The 18,484-nt window shown below is 42.8% G+C and overlaps 1 protein-coding gene across 3 annotated transcripts; it reads right to left on the reverse strand.

Moving 5' to 3' along the window:
* Positions 1-236: 236 nt before the first annotated feature.
* On the reverse strand, positions 237-16,549 carry COG1 (component of oligomeric golgi complex 1). 3 transcript variants are annotated; one of them, XM_089540265.1, is made up of 15 exons: positions 15,805-16,549; positions 14,264-14,496; positions 12,914-13,095; positions 11,904-12,074; positions 11,650-11,806; positions 9,629-9,839; positions 8,174-8,962; positions 7,218-7,364; positions 5,663-5,824; positions 4,685-4,812; positions 3,131-3,239; positions 2,088-2,197; positions 1,929-2,007; positions 1,522-1,560; positions 333-423 (listed from the first exon to the last, which is right to left on the reverse strand). In XM_089540265.1, exons 1-14 carry the CDS (start codon positions 16,162-16,164, stop codon positions 1,543-1,545), a joined length of 2,856 nt encoding a protein of 951 aa, XP_089396391.1. In that variant the 5' UTR covers positions 16,165-16,549; the 3' UTR covers positions 333-423; positions 1,522-1,542. The 3 variants fall into 3 exon arrangements, with proteins under 3 accessions (XP_089396382.1, XP_089396391.1, XP_089396400.1); XM_089540256.1 differs by lacking the exon at positions 1,522-1,560 and having other exon boundaries at positions 237-423; XM_089540274.1 differs by lacking the exons at positions 333-423; positions 1,522-1,560; positions 1,929-2,007; positions 2,088-2,197; positions 3,131-3,239 and adding an exon at positions 3,502-4,011 and having other exon boundaries at positions 4,636-4,812.
* Positions 16,550-18,484: the final 1,935 nt, after the last annotated feature.

An 18,484-nucleotide genomic window follows, 5' to 3' on the forward strand; every position in this document is an offset into this window, starting at 1 on the left:
CAAGCCGGGGAAACCTTCGTAACCCGGAAATAATTAATTAATTTTTTTTTTTTCGTATCCCGGGATTTTCGTATCGCGGCGCGTTCGTATCCCGGGGTACCAGTGTACTTTAAGTACTGAACTGGGTTGCTCTTTTGTTCCTACAGCTTTAGATTTGGTGATAACTACTAGATATTTAAGGGTAATGAAATTTAAGCTTTGTATGAAATGTCAGCTCTGAAAGATTTGTTTTGGTTTTTGTTCTTACAATGCCAAGAATACAAGAGTTCATATTTTATTGAATCATCATTTAGTCATGCTTGAAAGCCAGCCAAGTTTAAACAAAGACGGTGCTGCTGTGTCTTCTTCCTCTGCTGCAAGCTGTCTGAATAGGGAACCAGGGCGAAATGTCTCTTCTCCTCTAGTAAGGGCAGCAGTTGAAGTCTGTTAACATAACAAAGGAAAGTCAATTAATCCCTCTCCTAATAAAATCTAGGCCAGGCAACTCAGGGCAAATTCTCTAGTAACTGCCTAGAAGAAGCCAAACAGAGAAGTCTACTCTTACAGATGTCATTGATCAATATTTGCACAAAGTGAGAGATGCCTCCCTTTCCCTTTTCTCTATGGAGAACACAGAAAGATGATTGGTCTGTGCTAGATCACACTTCCTGAAGTCTTTCCATGCATGCAAGTGAGCTTTGGAAAACAGAGGAACATCCAAACCACTTCCTACATTCTTCATTCCAAAGCTGACAACTAGTAAAGCCCTGCCCATTCTGTATCTAGGTAAATAGAGTGGAATGGCTGGTAGCAAAAGTTAACAGAATTGGTAGGTTTTAAAGCCATGCAGCTAAGTCAGTTTTCTTATCTATAGTGGAAAAATGCTAAAACTTTCCCTCAGCTTGTAAGAGCAATATTGGGCAGCTCTGTTCCTATCACTGGGAAGCAGAAATCTTAATAACCAGAAAGGAATGTGATTTCTCTGTATTGATACACAATGAACATTGAGATAAACAGTAAAAAAATACTACATTATTGCTGTTTTGCTGTAATTCAAAATGAAGATGCTAAAAATATACACAAGATATATAGCTGATTTAGAATATATGCCTACAGCAGTATAGCCATAAAACAGAAGACTGCTGTTGCTCTATTTAACTTAAGCTGATGTACAGATACTTTTTACAAGAGGCCTTCAAAGAGCTTTCTGGAAATACAGACAGGAGGAAGTAGCATATTAGCATAATTGTGTGAGAAAATGCAAACAAAGCTTACATGTCCAAAGAAACCTCCCTTTGTCTACCCAGTTTTTAAGCATTTTTCAGGGAGCACGGGTGCCATAGCAATACAGAAGAAAAATCATCACCAGTGTTATGGCCAACTGCTAACATGTTCACTTTATCAGAAAAGAGGGTACCTTGACAAATTCTATGGCCTACAGAAATTATCTGTATCAGAGCAATAGCTTTCTACTGATGCAAGCATAAAAGATCAGCCTACAAAAGAGGAGGAAGCCACTCAATTCACACAAGCTTTTAATACCCCAACAATGTTCTTCAGGGGTTACTGGTCAGCATCATACTAGAATGAAGGGTACAAGATAGAGTTAGACAGGCAGTTCTTAAACATTCCTTACTACTACTCTAAGATTAACCAAAGTTAATTACAAAACTGCTTATATCTGTATTAATAATATAAACGTTGCCAGTAATTCCTTTTCTATTCTACATTATTTAATACTGAATAGGCCAGTCTTCACCTTGTGACAAAGGAGATAATGTAAAAACCCAAAACTTGGGGGGGGGGGGGGGGGATACTATTCCCAGTGTTCAGTGGATGTGGTATCATGGTTTCTTAATATTTTTCCCTCCTTGGCACTCCCATAAATATGTTCCTTGAGATCTTACAGGTGAAAATAAGAAGAGATGAGCTAAAACAAAGGAACAAACCTGAGCTTTATGTTCAGTGTTTCTGAGAATTGATTTAGTCTTGCGAGAGCTTGACATACTGAGTGGTAACAGTCCAAACCTTGTAAGAAAAAAAAGAGTAGTAAGTTGTTTTTCTTAAGTGAGGAGTACTTTCTGTTGGTTACAGCTTGATTCATTTACCTGATCTGGCTAGATGCTAGAGGCAGGATGTTATGTAGTTCTTGAGAAGTTAAAGCACTACTTCGGCTGCTGTACTGATTCTCTGATCCCATCAACAAGCCAAACAGGACCTACAGCACAGAAGAAGACAGCTGTCTTATTTTTAGGGCAGAAGATTTTATTCCAAAGTGTTCACTCAACTATAAATAGGGTCTTAGATTCAAAACCAGTACAGAAAGCACACATGAGCACAAGGATGCTCTGTTACTGGTACCTTTCTGGGCTGATTAAAGCCAGTGCTTCTCCCCTCCTCACTTGCAGTATGATCCATGAACTTTCAGAGAGGAATATTGGCTGGCATCATCTCAAGGAATTATACTAGCAAAGGTCCAACTTATGCCATTTCAACTCCCTTTTTGGTTGTTGCAGAAGTTGGAATTCTCCATAAACCACAAAGTGATCAAAATCCCACCCTCAAACCACCTTTTCTCAGCTGCTGCCCCTCAAATCTGGCTATTTCTTGGTTGGTGGAGCAGCAGACAAACTACTTTCCTATATAGAGATGCACAGCAACAGGCATCTGCAAGGACGTCTGGACATCTCTGCAGATAGTGCCATTGCTCTACACTCAACTGTAAGAGTGGGACAGTTAACTGGTACTGCCCCTCTACTCTCCAGCAACTAGGAAATGGCCAGGTTCAGGGGGCTGCAGCTGAGAAAAGGTATGTGTGGGGGTGAGGGTGTAATAGGAGATTATTGTAGAGCTATGTCTCAAGATGTGGGATTGCAGATGCTAATTCTACAAAACACTAGAGAAATTGAAAAGTACACTACCGTTGTCTTTATACCTGCCTGCCTTTTTCCCCTTATATTCATTTTAAAATTGGCACCAGTTACATAATTAGGAACAATGGGCATTATATATATACACACACAATGATGACTGCTCATTTTCAGTAAGCATCCTATCCTACAAAACATTCTGTCCTTGGAGTGGTCTTGGAGCAAATTCAGTTTGATTTACAGTAACCAACACTTGATTCTCTGTCAAAGGGATAACTTACAGATGTTCTCTGGACAAGACGATTAAGGTTGCTATTTAAGTGTGGAGTAAAGACATCCAAGTCAAAGGGATCTATATAACTCTCCAGAAAGTCTGTCTGCCTCTCAATCCTGAAATGAGAAAAGAAACTCTTGTCTGTAATGTTCATCCCAGAAGAAATATGCTGTTGAATACTGAATATTCTATCAGTCCCATGGATAAGATTTATATTCTACAAGAAGTAGGGAAAAATTATTCCTAAACAGATTTAAGTGAAAACAAACAGCAAGAATTTGAACAGTCTCTAACTACTGTGAAATGGAACGATTAAAGAAATAATAATTCTAAATTCAACTAATTGGTTAATGAACAGTTCCTCAATACAATAAAGATTTTAAATACAATCTAGTCTCCAATTACAGTTGGATTGATGCCTTTCTAATCTAGTCATTAAATTGTTTTAGATGTATTCTAATAGTTCCCTGTTCTCACCAAGGTGTCTTGATGTAACTTTCTGTTGAATTTACTGTGGCTTCCATTTTCTAGGGCCACTGGCATGACACTGAAGTACATACGAATAAATACAAGTGGTATTGCTATTTTGAGGGATGTGGTGGCTTAGTGGTTAAAATGCCAAATCTGACAATTGGAAGATTGGAAGTTAGGTTGTTCAAAGCCTTAGTGCTGCATGATGGGGTGAGCTCCCGTCACTAGTCCCAGCTTCTGCCAACCTAGCAGTTTGAAAGCAAGTAGATTAATGGGTACCACTTCGATGGGAAGGTAACAGCATTCGGTGCAATCATGCTGGCCACATTATCACTGGAGTAGTCGTAGTCTTCAAACAACGCTGGCTCTTCAGGCTTAGTAACAGAGATGAGTACCACCCCGTACAGTCAGCTACGACTAAACAGTTTTGTCAAGGGACTACCTTCACTTTTGAATTTGCAGCTATTTTACTTATATATGTGGATAACATCATAAGTTAGAAGAATTTCTGTGAAAAAGCTCCCACTTCATAGTGAGTGAATTGTTTATAGATTTCTATGCATGACATCTATACATGGAGATATCTTGCTACTCATCATTTGCTGCAAAACAAGGCCTCTCCCAGGTTTAACTAGCAACATCCGCTCATCTTGCCAAATAGGGCAACAGAGAATGGGGTGAGGTGGGGAAGAGACATTTTTTAAATCAAGAGTTGCCTCCTTATATCCCTGTTCAAACTGCCCACCATGAAGGTAAGAGCTGTATCAAAATTCCATGTAGTGCAAAACTACATACACAGTATTCACTTTGCCATGCTTTAGCATACTTAACCCTACAGCTCCATTGACTTTTACTACACATCTGTGACTGCAGTCAGGGCTGGCTAAAAAGATTAAATCACCAACAGCCAGGTATGCACAGGATAGAGTAAACAATCTGAACTGCTAGATAGCCAAATGCTTGAAGTTATTTCTAGTCATACACAGAACATAGTGTGTGATGACATGAGAAAGGACAGGAGGACTGGATACCAAAGGATACCATTTGGAAGCTTGCAAAAATATTCTACAGTTTAAATCCAACACTGTACCTGGAATCCTGTTTGCTTCTGCTGCTTTTGATATCTTCACTCTTGGCTGTCAAGACTATATTCAGATAACGAAGATCGTATAGGAGTTGCAAAGCTCTATTCTGAGTGATGGGTAACTTCCCTTCTTTCTGCAGAGGTAATGGAAGGAAAAGGTCTGGAAAGTGGTTTGCCACACATTTTTAAAAGAAAAAATTTAATCAACAATCCCTTTAATCTGAATCATGGGTGGACAACCTGTGTCTTTCCAGATGTTTGTGTGCAATCCCTATCAACCCTTGCCAGCATAAGAATTAACAAGAGATGACAAGGGCTGTAGACCAGCATCACCAAGGACCACAAATTGCCCATCCTTGACCAGGATCTTGTGGTTCAATACTAAGATTATCATCTGGATGCATCCTAATGTGTCATGGAGATTTTATTTAGCTAATGTATGTTTCAATAAGTTGTGAAGCTCATCAAGTGTACCTTTTTTCAATGATGTAAATCCTACTACTGGCCCCAATGAGTTAAATTTCACTGATTCAGTGGGACTACTCTACATGGGATTAACAGCTGGAACCAGCATGGCAACCACACCAATAAACAGCTGTTCAATATATACATATCCCCTTAAGAATCACAACATACATGCCAAGATCCTGCCAGTGTAATCCTAGATTACACTGGCATATACACTTTGATGTTGTGCAAGGAGGTATTGTCAGTCCTAGTTCACAAGAAAAGCCTAGCAGATCCAGGCACAGCTCGTACTTGAGAGCAGGGCTGCATTCATTCAAGTTCTGGCGACAATGGAGAAGGAATAGGCTTATGCTGCAGGCCTGGTAAAGGCTAGTAAAGCAGAGTCCTATCAAAGTTTTGTTCTCTGTAACTTTTACATTTTTAATTTTCTGTTTTTCAAACATGGTTTTAGAGCTGGAATTTCAAAAATAATCTCATCCAACAATGTGTAGTAATCCATTCCAACCACATACACACCTTTTCTTGTTTCCCTTCTGAGAGTTTTTCATAGCCAGCTAATACTTCAGTCATACAAGTCTTCAGCAATTCTTGCAAGGTGACTTTGGGAAGAGTGTGGCCTCCAACTCGATTGACTTCTTGACACAAGCTGAAGAGGAGGGACTGTACACACCATGATGGCTGTGAAGAATGCCAGAGTGCAACAGTGGAAACATTATTTTTCTTTTTAAGGAGAGAGATTTTAAGTCAGCAAATGAAATTCATGTGGAAGTGACAATGTCCACAAACTATACACAGATATGTAATAAATAATAGCTGGAATTCTACATGCACTACTTATTTAATTAACCTGTCCCCCACAGATCTCTCCAATCCTGACTTCCCAGGAAGTGGCTGCTGTGAGCGATGGGTCTGTTCTCCTTTTGATGGGATGTAACACACTGATGAGGCACAGGAGAAAGGCACCTCTCACCTGCACCTCATCTCTAGGGTGAAGAGGAATTGCGACAAGGATCCTGGCCAGAATCCCATATGGAATTTACGTCTTCATAGGTGGATTTACATATACAGTACAGAAATTAGGATTGATTGGTTTTGTAATACCTGCACCAAGTAAGGGGCTCTGTCACATTACTACCTATCAGAGAAGGCAAATTGCCCAATGCGCATTGATCACAATCTGTATTAGCACTGATGTGCATTGCACACTGGTAAACAATGGGCAATCTTGTTGGTGTCCCAATACACATCTTCATAATTCACTAAGAGGTTCACTAAAAGAGTTTCTATGTAAAGTTACATTAAATAAAAGCTGATACAGGATTACAGCACCTGCTTCAGACTCACACTAGATTGCTCACATGGGTGTGTGTGAAAACATCAGTCTGCATTATCCTGTTTGACAGAAGCTGCCTGTAGTGGTTGCTGCCCAGCAAGCCAGGATTGGGGGACTTTGACAATCCCTACTTATTTCCTACATTACTGAATGCACAAGAATCATAAATACAAATTAGCTATGAATGTGCAACTCTAAGCCTTCATAACTGATAAAAGAGCCAATGTTAATTTCTACATGCAAGTGATTCTGCAGTCAAAATATACACACTTCTAAGTTATAACAACACAACTTAGTACTAAATTTATTAGACATATTAATTTGTATAAATATCAGTTCAAAAACTATTTTAACAGAGACAAGAAAAACATACTTTGGAAAGAGGTGGGAAAAATGACACACACATTGGTACATATGTACTTCCTGTCCAGTTGAACCAGGCACTGGACTCTTATCAGCTGTCTTCCTTCCTCACTGGAAATATGATTGGGGTAGGGGAGTCCAAAAGGCTATCAAGCTGTACTGTGCATTTTGTGAGATTCTGCATTCCCCATGGGGAAGGCAGTGGAGAAATTTGGGTCCAAGGCTCAGCAATGCTGCTCAGCTACTTGTCTATTTTGGTTTCAGTTTCTGCTTTCCTATTTGTAAAGTAAAAATATTGTTCAGAATAACTGTTGTACACAACACTGAACTCTTTTGCTTGATCCTCCATATAGTATTTCTGCTTTTCTATCTCACCTGGACAGGTAGCCTTATCTTGGACTTTACACTGCTTCCAGTTTCAGTCTCTTCCTCTATTTCTATCTCCTCCCAGTTGGTGGCAGTTGCCAGAATGGACCGAGCTTCATCTTTTAGCAGTGACTGTGTGAAACTCTGGACCAGGACCTAAACACAAACAGTAGCATGACAAAGTCAGAATCAGATCTGTTATGTAGGCCTATAAAGTTCTTAAGCAGATGTATAATCAACATGAAGTTTTTCAAAGTTGAAATTTCTCAGAATTACAATTTGTTGTATAGACATCATGGCCTAACAATTTCAAACAACTTAATTTTAAACTTTATTATTTTATTTTATTACTAAATTATTGCACCCTTGTTAGTGCAACCTCTTTGGCTTCAACATGTCAGGAGGCAAATGCATAAAAGTATGGAAGAATTAGGTACGGTCAGCTTCACTTCAGCTCTGGCCAATGCTGCTGGCTCTGGCATTTCAGCAAAATGCCCCGTTGATGACAAATGGAAAAGACAAAGCTTTTTATGATGGTTTTTTGTGGGTTTTTCGGGCTATGTGGCCATGTTCTAGCAGAGTTTCTTTCTGACGTTTCTCTGAAGATGCCAGCCACAGATGCTGGCAAAACGTCAGAAACTCTGCTAGAACATGGCCACATAGCCCGAAAAACCCACAAAAAACTATGGATGCTGGCCATGAAAGCCTTCGACTTTTTATGATGCTCTGCTGGTATATAAGACCTTATGTCACAAAAAACCAAACCCACCCCCTCCCACTTTTTTGTATCGTCTATGATCTGTTGCAGATTTCAAGTATATAGCAACAGGATACCCAGAAGCAAAATAACTCCCATTGTTTTTACTGATAGAATGGAGACAACCAATTTAATGACTCAGATGGTCAAAGCAAATCACAACATAAAAGGGGTATCTCCTTACCCACTCCCCCCAAAGGAGACTCACTTTAGCAGTGGCGGAGTTCCAAATCAGATAGGCAGCCAAACTACTCTGCTGCAGCCGTTCCTTTAGTTCTTGCCATTTAGCCCTGATAGGGTTCACTTCCTGAATCTTCCCTTTCCCCACCTTTTTCAGAGGCCAGGGTTCTCTTGTCACATTTTCTGGGCAGCCTGATTTTCCCAGAATGCACTGCTTCAAGTGTGGGCATAACTCCCCCAATGACCGACAGAGCCGTGCCATGAAAAGAACAGTGTTAATTTTGGGGTTACGCAAAGCATCTGGGCATCCCTGTAGCACATCCTGGGCATCATGCAGCTCTTCCCTAATACAGTCCAGCAAGTTATCCACACAGCGGATACAGTGATTGCGTAGCAATTCTTCCACTGTGCCTGCGTCAGCAAATCTGTCAAAGGCAGAGTTCTTGGACTGCACATGCAGAGTGTCCTTAGATGAAAAGGAGTCCGTGGGCAAGTAAGAGAGAAGGTCATCTAATTTAGCCTTCAGTTTAGAATCTAAAGCACTGCAGAAGCTCTGGACCCCAGGGCTGTGGGCTTGAGCCTTCATGGACAACCCACTCTTGGTGAAGTGACTGCGGTTTCCCACACTGATCCAAGCAGCATCAGGTGGCAAATCATTAGGATTCTCTGACCATAAGAAAGAAGCCATGTTATGTTCAAAGAGGATGTGCTTGTTGTGGGCAGACATGTCAAACTTAGCTTCAAGTTCCTGTACAGCCAAAACAAGAAGCTCTCTGGAGCTGCTGGAGATGTCATCAAATCCTTCCTTTGTCAGTGTCTGGAAAAGAAAAGAGAGAAGAAAAGATCATGACACAGAACCAAAAGATGACATATCAATCCAATTATACCAAGCAGAACCACAAGAATTGTTTATGGAAGGATAGGAAATGCATGGATTTACAGGACTGGTAACTTCTTTGTATTTCTGCCCATTATGTATAACCTATCAATGTACTTGCCGTGGGTCCACTCAGAATGGATGCCCAAAGAATTCATGGATGATCAGTATATGCTGGAAAGTATACTAGCCTCAAATGTCTCTAGAACAGAATTTGTAACCAAGATGGTTCCTGCGGCTGGAAAGTAAGCAAGGAAGCACATTCAACTACAAAAGACAACACATCCAGAATGAGTTAGGGAGGTATGAGGAAGCAACAGGGAAATCAAGAAAACAGGAGCTGGTTTTGATGGGGATTGCCTTGATATTTTGCTATTAATAATAAAGGCCAGATGACAACACTCTTATAATCAACATTTCTTTCCTACCACAATTATCCTTATTTAGAGCCAAATAATATCTCAGTCCATCTCCAACAACTCTGATACAGGTTTAAACAAAGAGAGCTCTTGTTCAAATCCAGAAAGAGTCATTTCCTTGGTACAAGACACTTGGCTGAACCTGGTGGACTTCTAGCTATTTAGCCAAGATGAGTCAATATCATACCTGTAATCTGTCCAAGAAGAGTTGCTGTAACAAATCTTTCCAAATAGAGATGGGCTTGTCAAGGAGCCGGTTGCATACTGTTTCCCAGTTTTGACTCATGGACTCACTAGTGAGTAGCTCCCATACAGCATCACGGATCCCAGCCAAGCCTTTAAGGCTTTTCACATACACCAGCAAGTTCGTGATCCCAGATTTGATATCTTCATTGCACCTGAAAGAAACACAGGCAAGTGAGTAGACAGATGCATCCTTCTACAATTTGGCTGGCATATCCTTTCATTCATCTTTGTTACTAGAAGTCCAGTAACAGTTCCTAAAAGTGTCACAAGCTTTACATGGTTTGGTCCAGTGGCTCATGCACTGCTAACTTCAAAGATGGACAACTGCAATGTGTTTTGTGTGAAGCTGCCATCGGGCTTGGTCTGGCAGCAGCAGCTGTGTCAAATTGCACTGGCCAACCTGTTCTTCTGGCTGTTCTTTAGCAGTGACACCATTGCTTAAAGGAGCAGCAATAGCTACCAATTAGTTGCTAAGCCAACTGGCTTTAAACAAGCTACAGGAAAAGCGATTCCACCTAAATATCAGGAAGGTCTACCTGTAAGTAAGAGCAGTTTGACAGTGGAACACACTGCCTTGGAGAGTGGTGGAGTCTCCTTCTTTGGAGGTTTCAAAACAGGCTAGATGGCCATCAATATAATATAATATAATATAAGATTTGTATCCCACCCGATCAAGGGGAAATCTGGGCGGCTAACAACAGTAAAAAAAGATACAATACAAAAAACTACAATAAGATACAAATTAACCCCTTCCTTATCCCCTGACCAATACAAAACAAAAAGAATAAATAATATAAATAAGGTAGCAATCAAACAAAAAACATAAACATTACAATCAAATAGAGTTCATAAATAATCCCTCAGGAGTATTTTGACTGTGTACTCCTGCATGGTAAGGGGTTGGACTAGATAGCCTTTGTGGTTTATAAGGCTTGAATAGCTTTGGATCAGGATACCAGAAGGAGAAGTTTCTCTCTTAGGAGTCTTGTTAGAACACTTTGATCAGATAAAGTGAACTTATTGGTTGTGTATGGAGAGTTTATGTATGGCAGCAATCAGAAAAGTCACCCTTTGAAATGGCCCTCATCCTGAACACCAAACACCACCAGCACTGTTGATGTTTTGATGTCTCTTCCACACTCACATATGTGTCCAGGCCTTTACTGGTGTTTACATCCAGTAGTTAGTACTTGATTTAAGCAAGCATAAACCATGGCAGTATAACTTCATGCCTCCTTCTATTATTTTCATGTTGCATATCTCAGATTGTTTACTTCATTTTTTTTCTTTTTTGAAAAAGACGTGTGGGGTGTGTGATGAAAAACAGTATAAATGTAGAAAGAAACTAAAAATCTGTTTGAGTTTTTTCTTTTTCTATCTTGAAGCTAGAGAAAACTAGGGCCTGTTACAGACAGGCCAAAATAAAGCTGCTTCGAGTCACTTTGGAGATATGGTATTTCAATGATGCATGCGTCCTAAGAGTCCAAAAGCCGCACCAAAGCTGCACTCCAGTCCTTAGAACTGGAGTGTGGCTTTTGTGCAGCTTTTGGACTCTTAGGATGCATGCATCATTGAAATACCATACCACCAAAGTGACTCGAAGCAGCTTTATTTTGGCCTGTCTGTAACAGGCCTAGGACACAAAATTAAGACTATCAGCTGGGCCAGAACCACAATATTGGTCAATCCCTAAATTGCTGAAAACATCATTTATGGTGTGACCAATACAGGTCCAGATTCCATGTCAGGGTGCTAGAAAGTATGCTTGTGCACCTCTTCATGCTTCTGCATTTGCAGTCCTGCATCTCTTCCATAATTTGTTCAATCTGCAGAACCCAGGAGCTGATCAATGCCAACCACAATCATTTCCACATAATCAAAAATACAACACCACACAGTGTGTTTTTCATCTGGGGCACAATGGCAAATACTTCCAGCAGGGTACATTCTTTACAGACTCACACATTGATCCATTTCTGAAGTGTGTCTTTTAGGTAATCCTGGCTAATGGGATGTGCCAAAGTTCTGAGTGTTGGCTGGAATTCTGTAATGGAAGGTGGCAAGTATTTGAATGAGCTGCTCAACTTGCTTTCCTCATTCAAAATTGTGACGCCTTTACCTAGAAGAATTGTGAGGAAAGAACAGAGATGAGGTCACTAAGGATCAAATTAAGCTCCAAGCACATAGGCAAAGCTATCTCTGGCCCTATTATTCACCTGTTGGGTGCTGGCTTGTCAAAGTCTCCAGTGTTGAAAACAGCAAACCACAGGGAAGAGATGGGTCTGAGGGTGTTCCGTCTGGCAGCGTATAGAAGAGGGCATGAGCTTGATACAAGGTTGTTGCTAAGAGATCCACCAAGGAGCAGACTTGTGCTTTAATACCAGCATCTGTGGGTTTGTTTTTAAAAAAAGGTTAGCTAATAACAAATAGTAGCCATACACACATTCTCATTTCAGAACTAAGAACTTTGAAGGATCGGAGCAGTATGTTCATGATAGATGTGTGTGTGTGTGTGTGTGTGTGTGAGAGAGAGAGAGAGAGAGAGAGAGAGAGAGCATGACTGTGTCTTTAAGTTATTTCTGATTTATGACCACCATAAGGCAAACCTATCATGGGATTTCTTTGTCAAGATACGTTGAAAAGAGGTTTGTGTTTGTCTTCCTCTAAGGCTAAGAGAGTGGGATTTCTTAAAGTCACCCAGTGGATTTCCATGGCTAAGCTGAGATTCAAACCCTGGTCTCACAGAGCCCAAAATTCAAACCACTATACCACACTGGTTCTCAATATGAGAGCCCTTGTAATTCATATATTTATTTTCCCACTAAACTGAAAGGTTCAGAAAGGGACCCACCATTCACTGGCAGCCATAGTGAGGAACTGGGAAGGCTCCAACCATGGGCCACAAGTCCCATCATTAAAAAAATGCACTGAGAAAAACGTACCTACAACATCATTTCATATGACGCACTATCCTATATCTCTGTTCAAGCCACTCCATTACTATTCCTGTCTGCTGTAAATGAAAACACCTCACTTTAGAATCAGAAATGTGTACATTAATATGCCTGTGAAACAGATTCATCACCACAGCAGCTTAAACCAAGCTGTCAGTGACCTCCCTGGTTGCCAGTGTTTAATGGGTGTGAAGTGAGCCTGATCAAGATTTGTTTAGTTTCAGTGGCTTGGAGAAGGAGAAAGAGTGTCTGCACTATGTAATTGCACTGACCGTGGTGAGGCTGATTCAGAAGCTGCTGGATAGCAGACTTCCTAGCCAGCAGGAAATCTGCAAGAGCCTGGCGTGGAGAACTGTCCTCAAGAAACATGGCTGAGCACAAGGCCTCTGCTACTCCTTGGTCCGAAACAGTCTGGGATTTCAGCAGTGACTTGCTCTCCTGTAGAATAGTTGACCTAGTTGGGAATATATAAGATGTTGTCAAGAGCTGTACATTGGATAACAAAGGATTTTAAACTTCAAAGCAAGATTCAGAGATAAAAGGGAAAAGAGAAGCACTCAGAACCACTGAAAAGAAAAACTAGTCCTACATATCTGACAACACCACCCCCCAAAATCTGCCTCAGCAACCCAACCACTGTGCTTCAGAGGTGCTACAGATCAGGGCACTGGGGAATGATGTCTGCAGCACTCTCCTAGTCACAAGGCACATTAAGAACAAGCAGAGGAAAAGACCCTCTGAAATACAATTGTGAAGTACCACAATTGCTTGTATTAATGTGCCCTGAGAAACTGGGACTTTGAACATAAAGCTATAGTCAATCTCTGCAGCAGAGCAAGTTATCTCTCCTATTTAGTATGGAAAAGAAGCACTACTGCAGAAAGTCTGAGTGGGGCAAAACAGTTTCTGAGCTGGGTTTGCCACCACTGAGAAATGCACATGCAGTAACCATTGGGCCCATATTCTTCCTCCTGTTGAAACCTCAAGGCTTGACACCTCTAAGATGTCTAATCAACTACCAGCAGGGTTTTCTCAGTTTTCTATAAAGAAAGCAAAATACAGGATGAAATACATCACATCTTTTGATTTTTTTTTTATTTATTGCCAGCTCAGTGGGGAAAAAGTCTGAAATGCTTTGTTTAACTTTCTAAATGTTCTCGGCTTCTTTGTATGCAAAATAGCAAAGGATCTAATTTGACCACCAAGTTAGGAGGTTTAAATTACTTGAGCAAACTCAGGCCAAATACGCAAGTATATGCAGAGGTGTTCCCGCCCTTAATACACCTATAGTCCACTGCTGTTTTTTCAAGATTTAGCATAACATACACTGCTTATCAGAAATGCTTCACAATTCTGAAGGACAGAAATGGGAAAGGTGAGAACTTATCAGATTCCAAGCTAGATACCCTGGTCTATGCTTGATGTTGCCCAAATAGACCTGAGTTGTTTTTTTGAAGGGGGGTGGTTTTGGAAGAGGCGGGGAGGGATACTTTCCATACTTGAGATGCATGTTGTAGGAATCTGAGTTCCTACAACAGGAAGATGTATTGAAGAGATAGCACAACAATAAAGCGAACAACAAGCAAAGTGAAAGAGAAGAGAAAAAGTGGTGGGCTACTTACCGGAAGTGGCTAGCCGCTGCTACTTGTCGGGCAAGGATAGGGAAACGTACCAAAATGGGGCTGTAGCGGGTGCTGGAAGAATCCAACTGCAGGAGGCCATGGAGGTGGCAGCACAGCAGGTACAACTGCGTGGCATGCAAGTACTGGGAGGACTCCATAGCGCTCCAGATCTTCTCAGGAATCTGCAGCAGCAGTTGGATCTGTGCTGCCAAGCAATAGAACTTCTCCTGTGACTGAAGAAACATGGACACCCATGAAGACCTTACTGTCCAGTCAAGCAAGGTGTACGTATGGTGATCTGATAGCATTTCAGACTGAGTGCTTTCAGCATACATTTGTTGATTTATCCATGCATGTACTGTATGAGCAAAAATACGAACATATCAACCTTATCTCAGCTTCCTCCAACTTAACAAATCAATGGGAAGGAGAAGGAACCTCAGAGGGGCTTTACTACTTGACTAAGGGGCAAAATACACTGCAGAAATAATCCAGTTTGGGATGGCTTTAACTGCCCTGGCTCAATGCTAGTGAATTCTGGGAACTGTAGTTCTGTGAGACATTTAGCCGCCTCTCTGAGAGTTCTGATGCCACAATAAACTACAGTTCCCAGAATTCCCTAGCATAGCCAGAACAGTTAAAGAAGTCTCAAACTGGATTATTTCTACAGTGTGTTTTGGGCCATAGTTCAAGAACCGCTACTTACAGCAAATTTTATAAACCTGGCAGAGAAATCAATACTGTATTTCTTAGTACAGATTAGTCCCCTCTTCTTTATTACACTCTTCTTTGGGGAAGCTTCTGAAATCTATAGGATTCCTAGGAGTCTCCCCATCAAAACACCCATCAAGCTCACCTTTAACAATGTAACAGCACTTTCAAAAGCTTAACCCAATAGGAAGACCCAGCTACCCATTCTTATTATCTATTGTTAAAGCATTCACAGGTTTCCAATTTAGTCTCTTTTTGTCTCTTCAGTGTAGAGACCTTCTGTTGTGTGAGGGCACAAACTCTACATCTCCCAGAATTCAAACCCTTGCTCAGCCATTGAAACCCACTGGGTGGCCTTGGGTGAGTCACACTGTCTCAGCCTCAGAGAATGGCAAGGGCAAAAAAAAAACCCTCTGAAGAAACCTGCCAAAGAAAATCCCAGGACAGACTCATCTTTGGGTCACTGTAAGACATGAAACAACAAAAACACAGCAGTGGCACTATGATTCTGCTTTAACTATGGCCTCCTTGTGTGTAACCCTGGGATTTGTAGTCCGGCGAGGCCTAAGAGCTCCTCCCTGAACCCAAATCCCAGGAGTCCACAGCAGCCGAAGTGGAATAATAACGCAGGAGGAATGTTGTTGCTGTTTGCAACTTATGCTGGGGCTTTCTTGGCATGTTTCTTCTGAGGCGGGTTTTGTTGTTGCTCATCCTCTGAGGCTGAGAGAGTGTGACTCGCCCAAGGCCACCCGGTGGGTTTCCGTGGCTGGTCTCCAGAGCCGGAGTCCAACATGCAAAGCACACCAAACGCACGACCAAAGGGACCGGACCTCAGGCGCCGCTTTCCCCTCCTGAGGCGGCGTGGCGGTCTTGGGCCCAGCCTTCCCTACGGAGCGGCGCTGCTGCTGCTGCTGCTGCTGCTGCAGTCCCCTGACGGCCTCCAGGAGGCGCTGTGCGCTGAGGCGCATCTCCGCGATGGTGTCCGCCGCCTCGATCAGGTCCCGATACCGCTCGCCCACCATCTGCCGCAGCTCCTCCCGCTTCCCCTCGATGCCGCCCCGCAGGCGCTGCTCTACCGCGCGCAGCTCTGCAGTCGTGTGCGCCGCGAACAGGGACTCCGCCGCACCCGGGCCGCCCCGCTTCAGAGCCTCCAGCGCCGCCGCCACCGCCGCCGCCTCCGACGACGCCATGGCTCCCGACAGCCTTTCGCCTCACTGCCGGAACAGGCCGCATCCTCCTCCGCCTCCTTTGACGTGTCACCCGACACCATCTTTGTCCAGGGCAGACCGCCCTCCCCCGTGAGATTTTTCGCCAAACCCTGCGGCGCCATCTTTGTTAAGGGCAGAGAGCCTCCCCTCGTGAGATTTCTATCCCTAACCGGCGGCGCCATTTTTGTTCAGGGCAGAGAGCCCCCTCGTGAGATTTCTGTCCCTAACCCCGCGACGCCATCTTTGAGCAGGGCAGAGTGCCCTTCCCCCATGTCTGTTCCGAACCCTGCGGCGCCATATTTGTGTAGGGCAATGAAATCGGCCATGTTATTTTTCTTGTTTATGCCGCCTCTACCCTCCCTCTCAGTGGTTCCCCTCCAGGTGTTTTTGGACTTCAACTCCCAGAAGCCCCAGCCAACGTCACCAAGGCCGTTGGAATTCTGGAAACTGCAGTTTCTAGCGGATATATTTTTATGTTATTGTATTTTTGTATTTTATTTTAATTTCTTTTTTATTTTTTTATTTCATTTTATTTCATTTTTATTTTTTATATTATATTATTATTTTATTTTTCATTTAATTTTATTTCATTTAAATTTTACATTATATTATTTTTATTTTATTTTTTATTTTATTTCTTTTCTATTTTCTATTGTGTTTTATTTTTCTTTTAACCATTATTTTATTTAACAGCGTACTTTATTTTATTTTTATTTTACATTTATCTCTTTTTATTTTTTATTATATTTGTTTCATTATTATTTTATGTCATTTTTTTTATATTTTATAAATTAAAATAAAATAAAAATAAAATAGCACCGCTACAAACTACAATTCCCAGAATTCCATATTCTTATTTAATTTCTATATAATTTTATGTTTTTATTATTTCTTTAATATTTCATATTTATTTATTTAGGTATTTATACCCTGCCCTTCAGCCCTAATGGCTCTCAGGGTGGCTTACAATATTATTTTTGATCAGACAGTTCCCTGCCCTCAGGCTTACAATCTAAAAGACACGAAACAAAAGGAGAAGAGAATGATGGAGGGAAAGGGGATGAGGTCCAGTGGTTCTTCTCTCCCTCTAAGGCCTGAACCAAGGCAGATGGATTGGAGGGAGGGCTCTTCCTTCTTCCAGGCTAGTCCTGATGGAACTGGACTTGCCTGGCCAACTCCCTCTCAGGCCGGCAGATGGCAGTTATGGAGGGCGGAGTCTCCTTCCTCTCAGGCTGGCCCTGATGGAGCTGGACCTGCCTGGAGAACTCCCTCTCAGGCCGGCAGATGACAGTTATGGAGGGCAGTCTCCTTCCTCTTAAGCTGGCCCTGATGGAGCTGGACCTGCCTGATGAACTCCCTCTCAGGTCGGCGGATGGCAGTTATGGAGGGCAGAGTCTCCTTCCTCTCAGGCCGGTGGATGGCAGTTATGGAGGGCAGTCTCCTTCCTCTTAGGCTGGCCCTGATGGAGCTGGACCTGCCTGATGAACTCCCTCTCAGGTCGGTGGATGGCAGTTATGGAGGGCAGAGTCTCCTTCCTCTCAGGCCGGTGGATGGCAGTTATGGAGGGCAGAGTCTCCTTCCTCTCAGGCTGGCCCTGATGGAGCTGGACCTGCCTGGAGAACTCCCTCTCAGGCCGGCAGATGGCAGTTATGGAGGGCAGTCTCCTTCCTCTCAGGCTGGCCCTGATGGAGCTGGGCCTGCCTGATGAACTCCCTCTCAGGTCGGCAGATGGCAGTTATGGAGGGCAGAGTCTCCTTCCTCTCAGGCTGGCCCTGATGGAGCTGGACCTGCCTGGAGAACTCCCTCTCAGGCCGGCAGATGACAGTTATGGAGGGCAGTCTCATTCCTCTTAGGCTGGCCCTGATGGAGCTGGGCCTGCCTGATGAACTCCCTCTCAGGTCGGCAGATGGCAGTTATGGAGGGCAGAGTCTCCTTCCTCTCAGGCTGGCCCTGATGGAGCTGGACCTGCCTGGAGAACTCCCTCTCAGGCCGGCAGATGACAGTTATGGAGGGCAGTCTCCTTCCTCTCAGGCTGGCCCTGATGGAGGTGGGCCTGCCTGATGAACTCCCTCTCAGGTCGGCAGATGGCAGTTATGGAGGGCAGAGTCTCCTTCCTCTCAGGCTGGCCCTGATGGAGCTGGACCTGCCTGGAGAATTCCCTCTCAGGCCGGCAGATGACAGTTATGGAGGGCAGTCTCATTCCTCTTAGGCTGGCCCTGATGGAGCTGGACCTGCCTGATGAACTCCCTCTCAGGTCGGCGGATGGCACTTATGGAGGGCAGAGTCTCCTTCCTCTCAGGCT

This window comes from Sceloporus occidentalis, unplaced genomic scaffold (genome assembly GCF_023333645.1).
Source record: "Sceloporus occidentalis isolate IW3139 unplaced genomic scaffold, rSceOcc1.0.p SCAF_1, whole genome shotgun sequence".
Lineage (NCBI taxonomy): Eukaryota > Metazoa > Chordata > Lepidosauria > Squamata > Phrynosomatidae > Sceloporus > Sceloporus occidentalis.

What these genes read in the sequence shown, in the direction of transcription:
- COG1 (XM_089540256.1), bottom strand. Translation starts at nt 16,164, where the DNA reads ATGGCGTCGTCGGAGGCGGCGGCGGTGGCGGCGGCGCTGGAGGCTCTG. An exon ending in GCAGCGGCTAGCCACTTCCG is followed by an intron (nt 13,096 to 14,263) that starts GTAAGTAGCCCA and finishes ATTCCCAACTAG; the next exon opens with GTCAACTATTCTACAGGAGA. An exon ending in AGATAAGGCTACCTGTCCAG is followed by an intron (nt 5,825 to 7,217) that starts GTGAGATAGAAA and finishes CATTCTTCACAG; the next exon opens with CCATCATGGTGTGTACAGTC.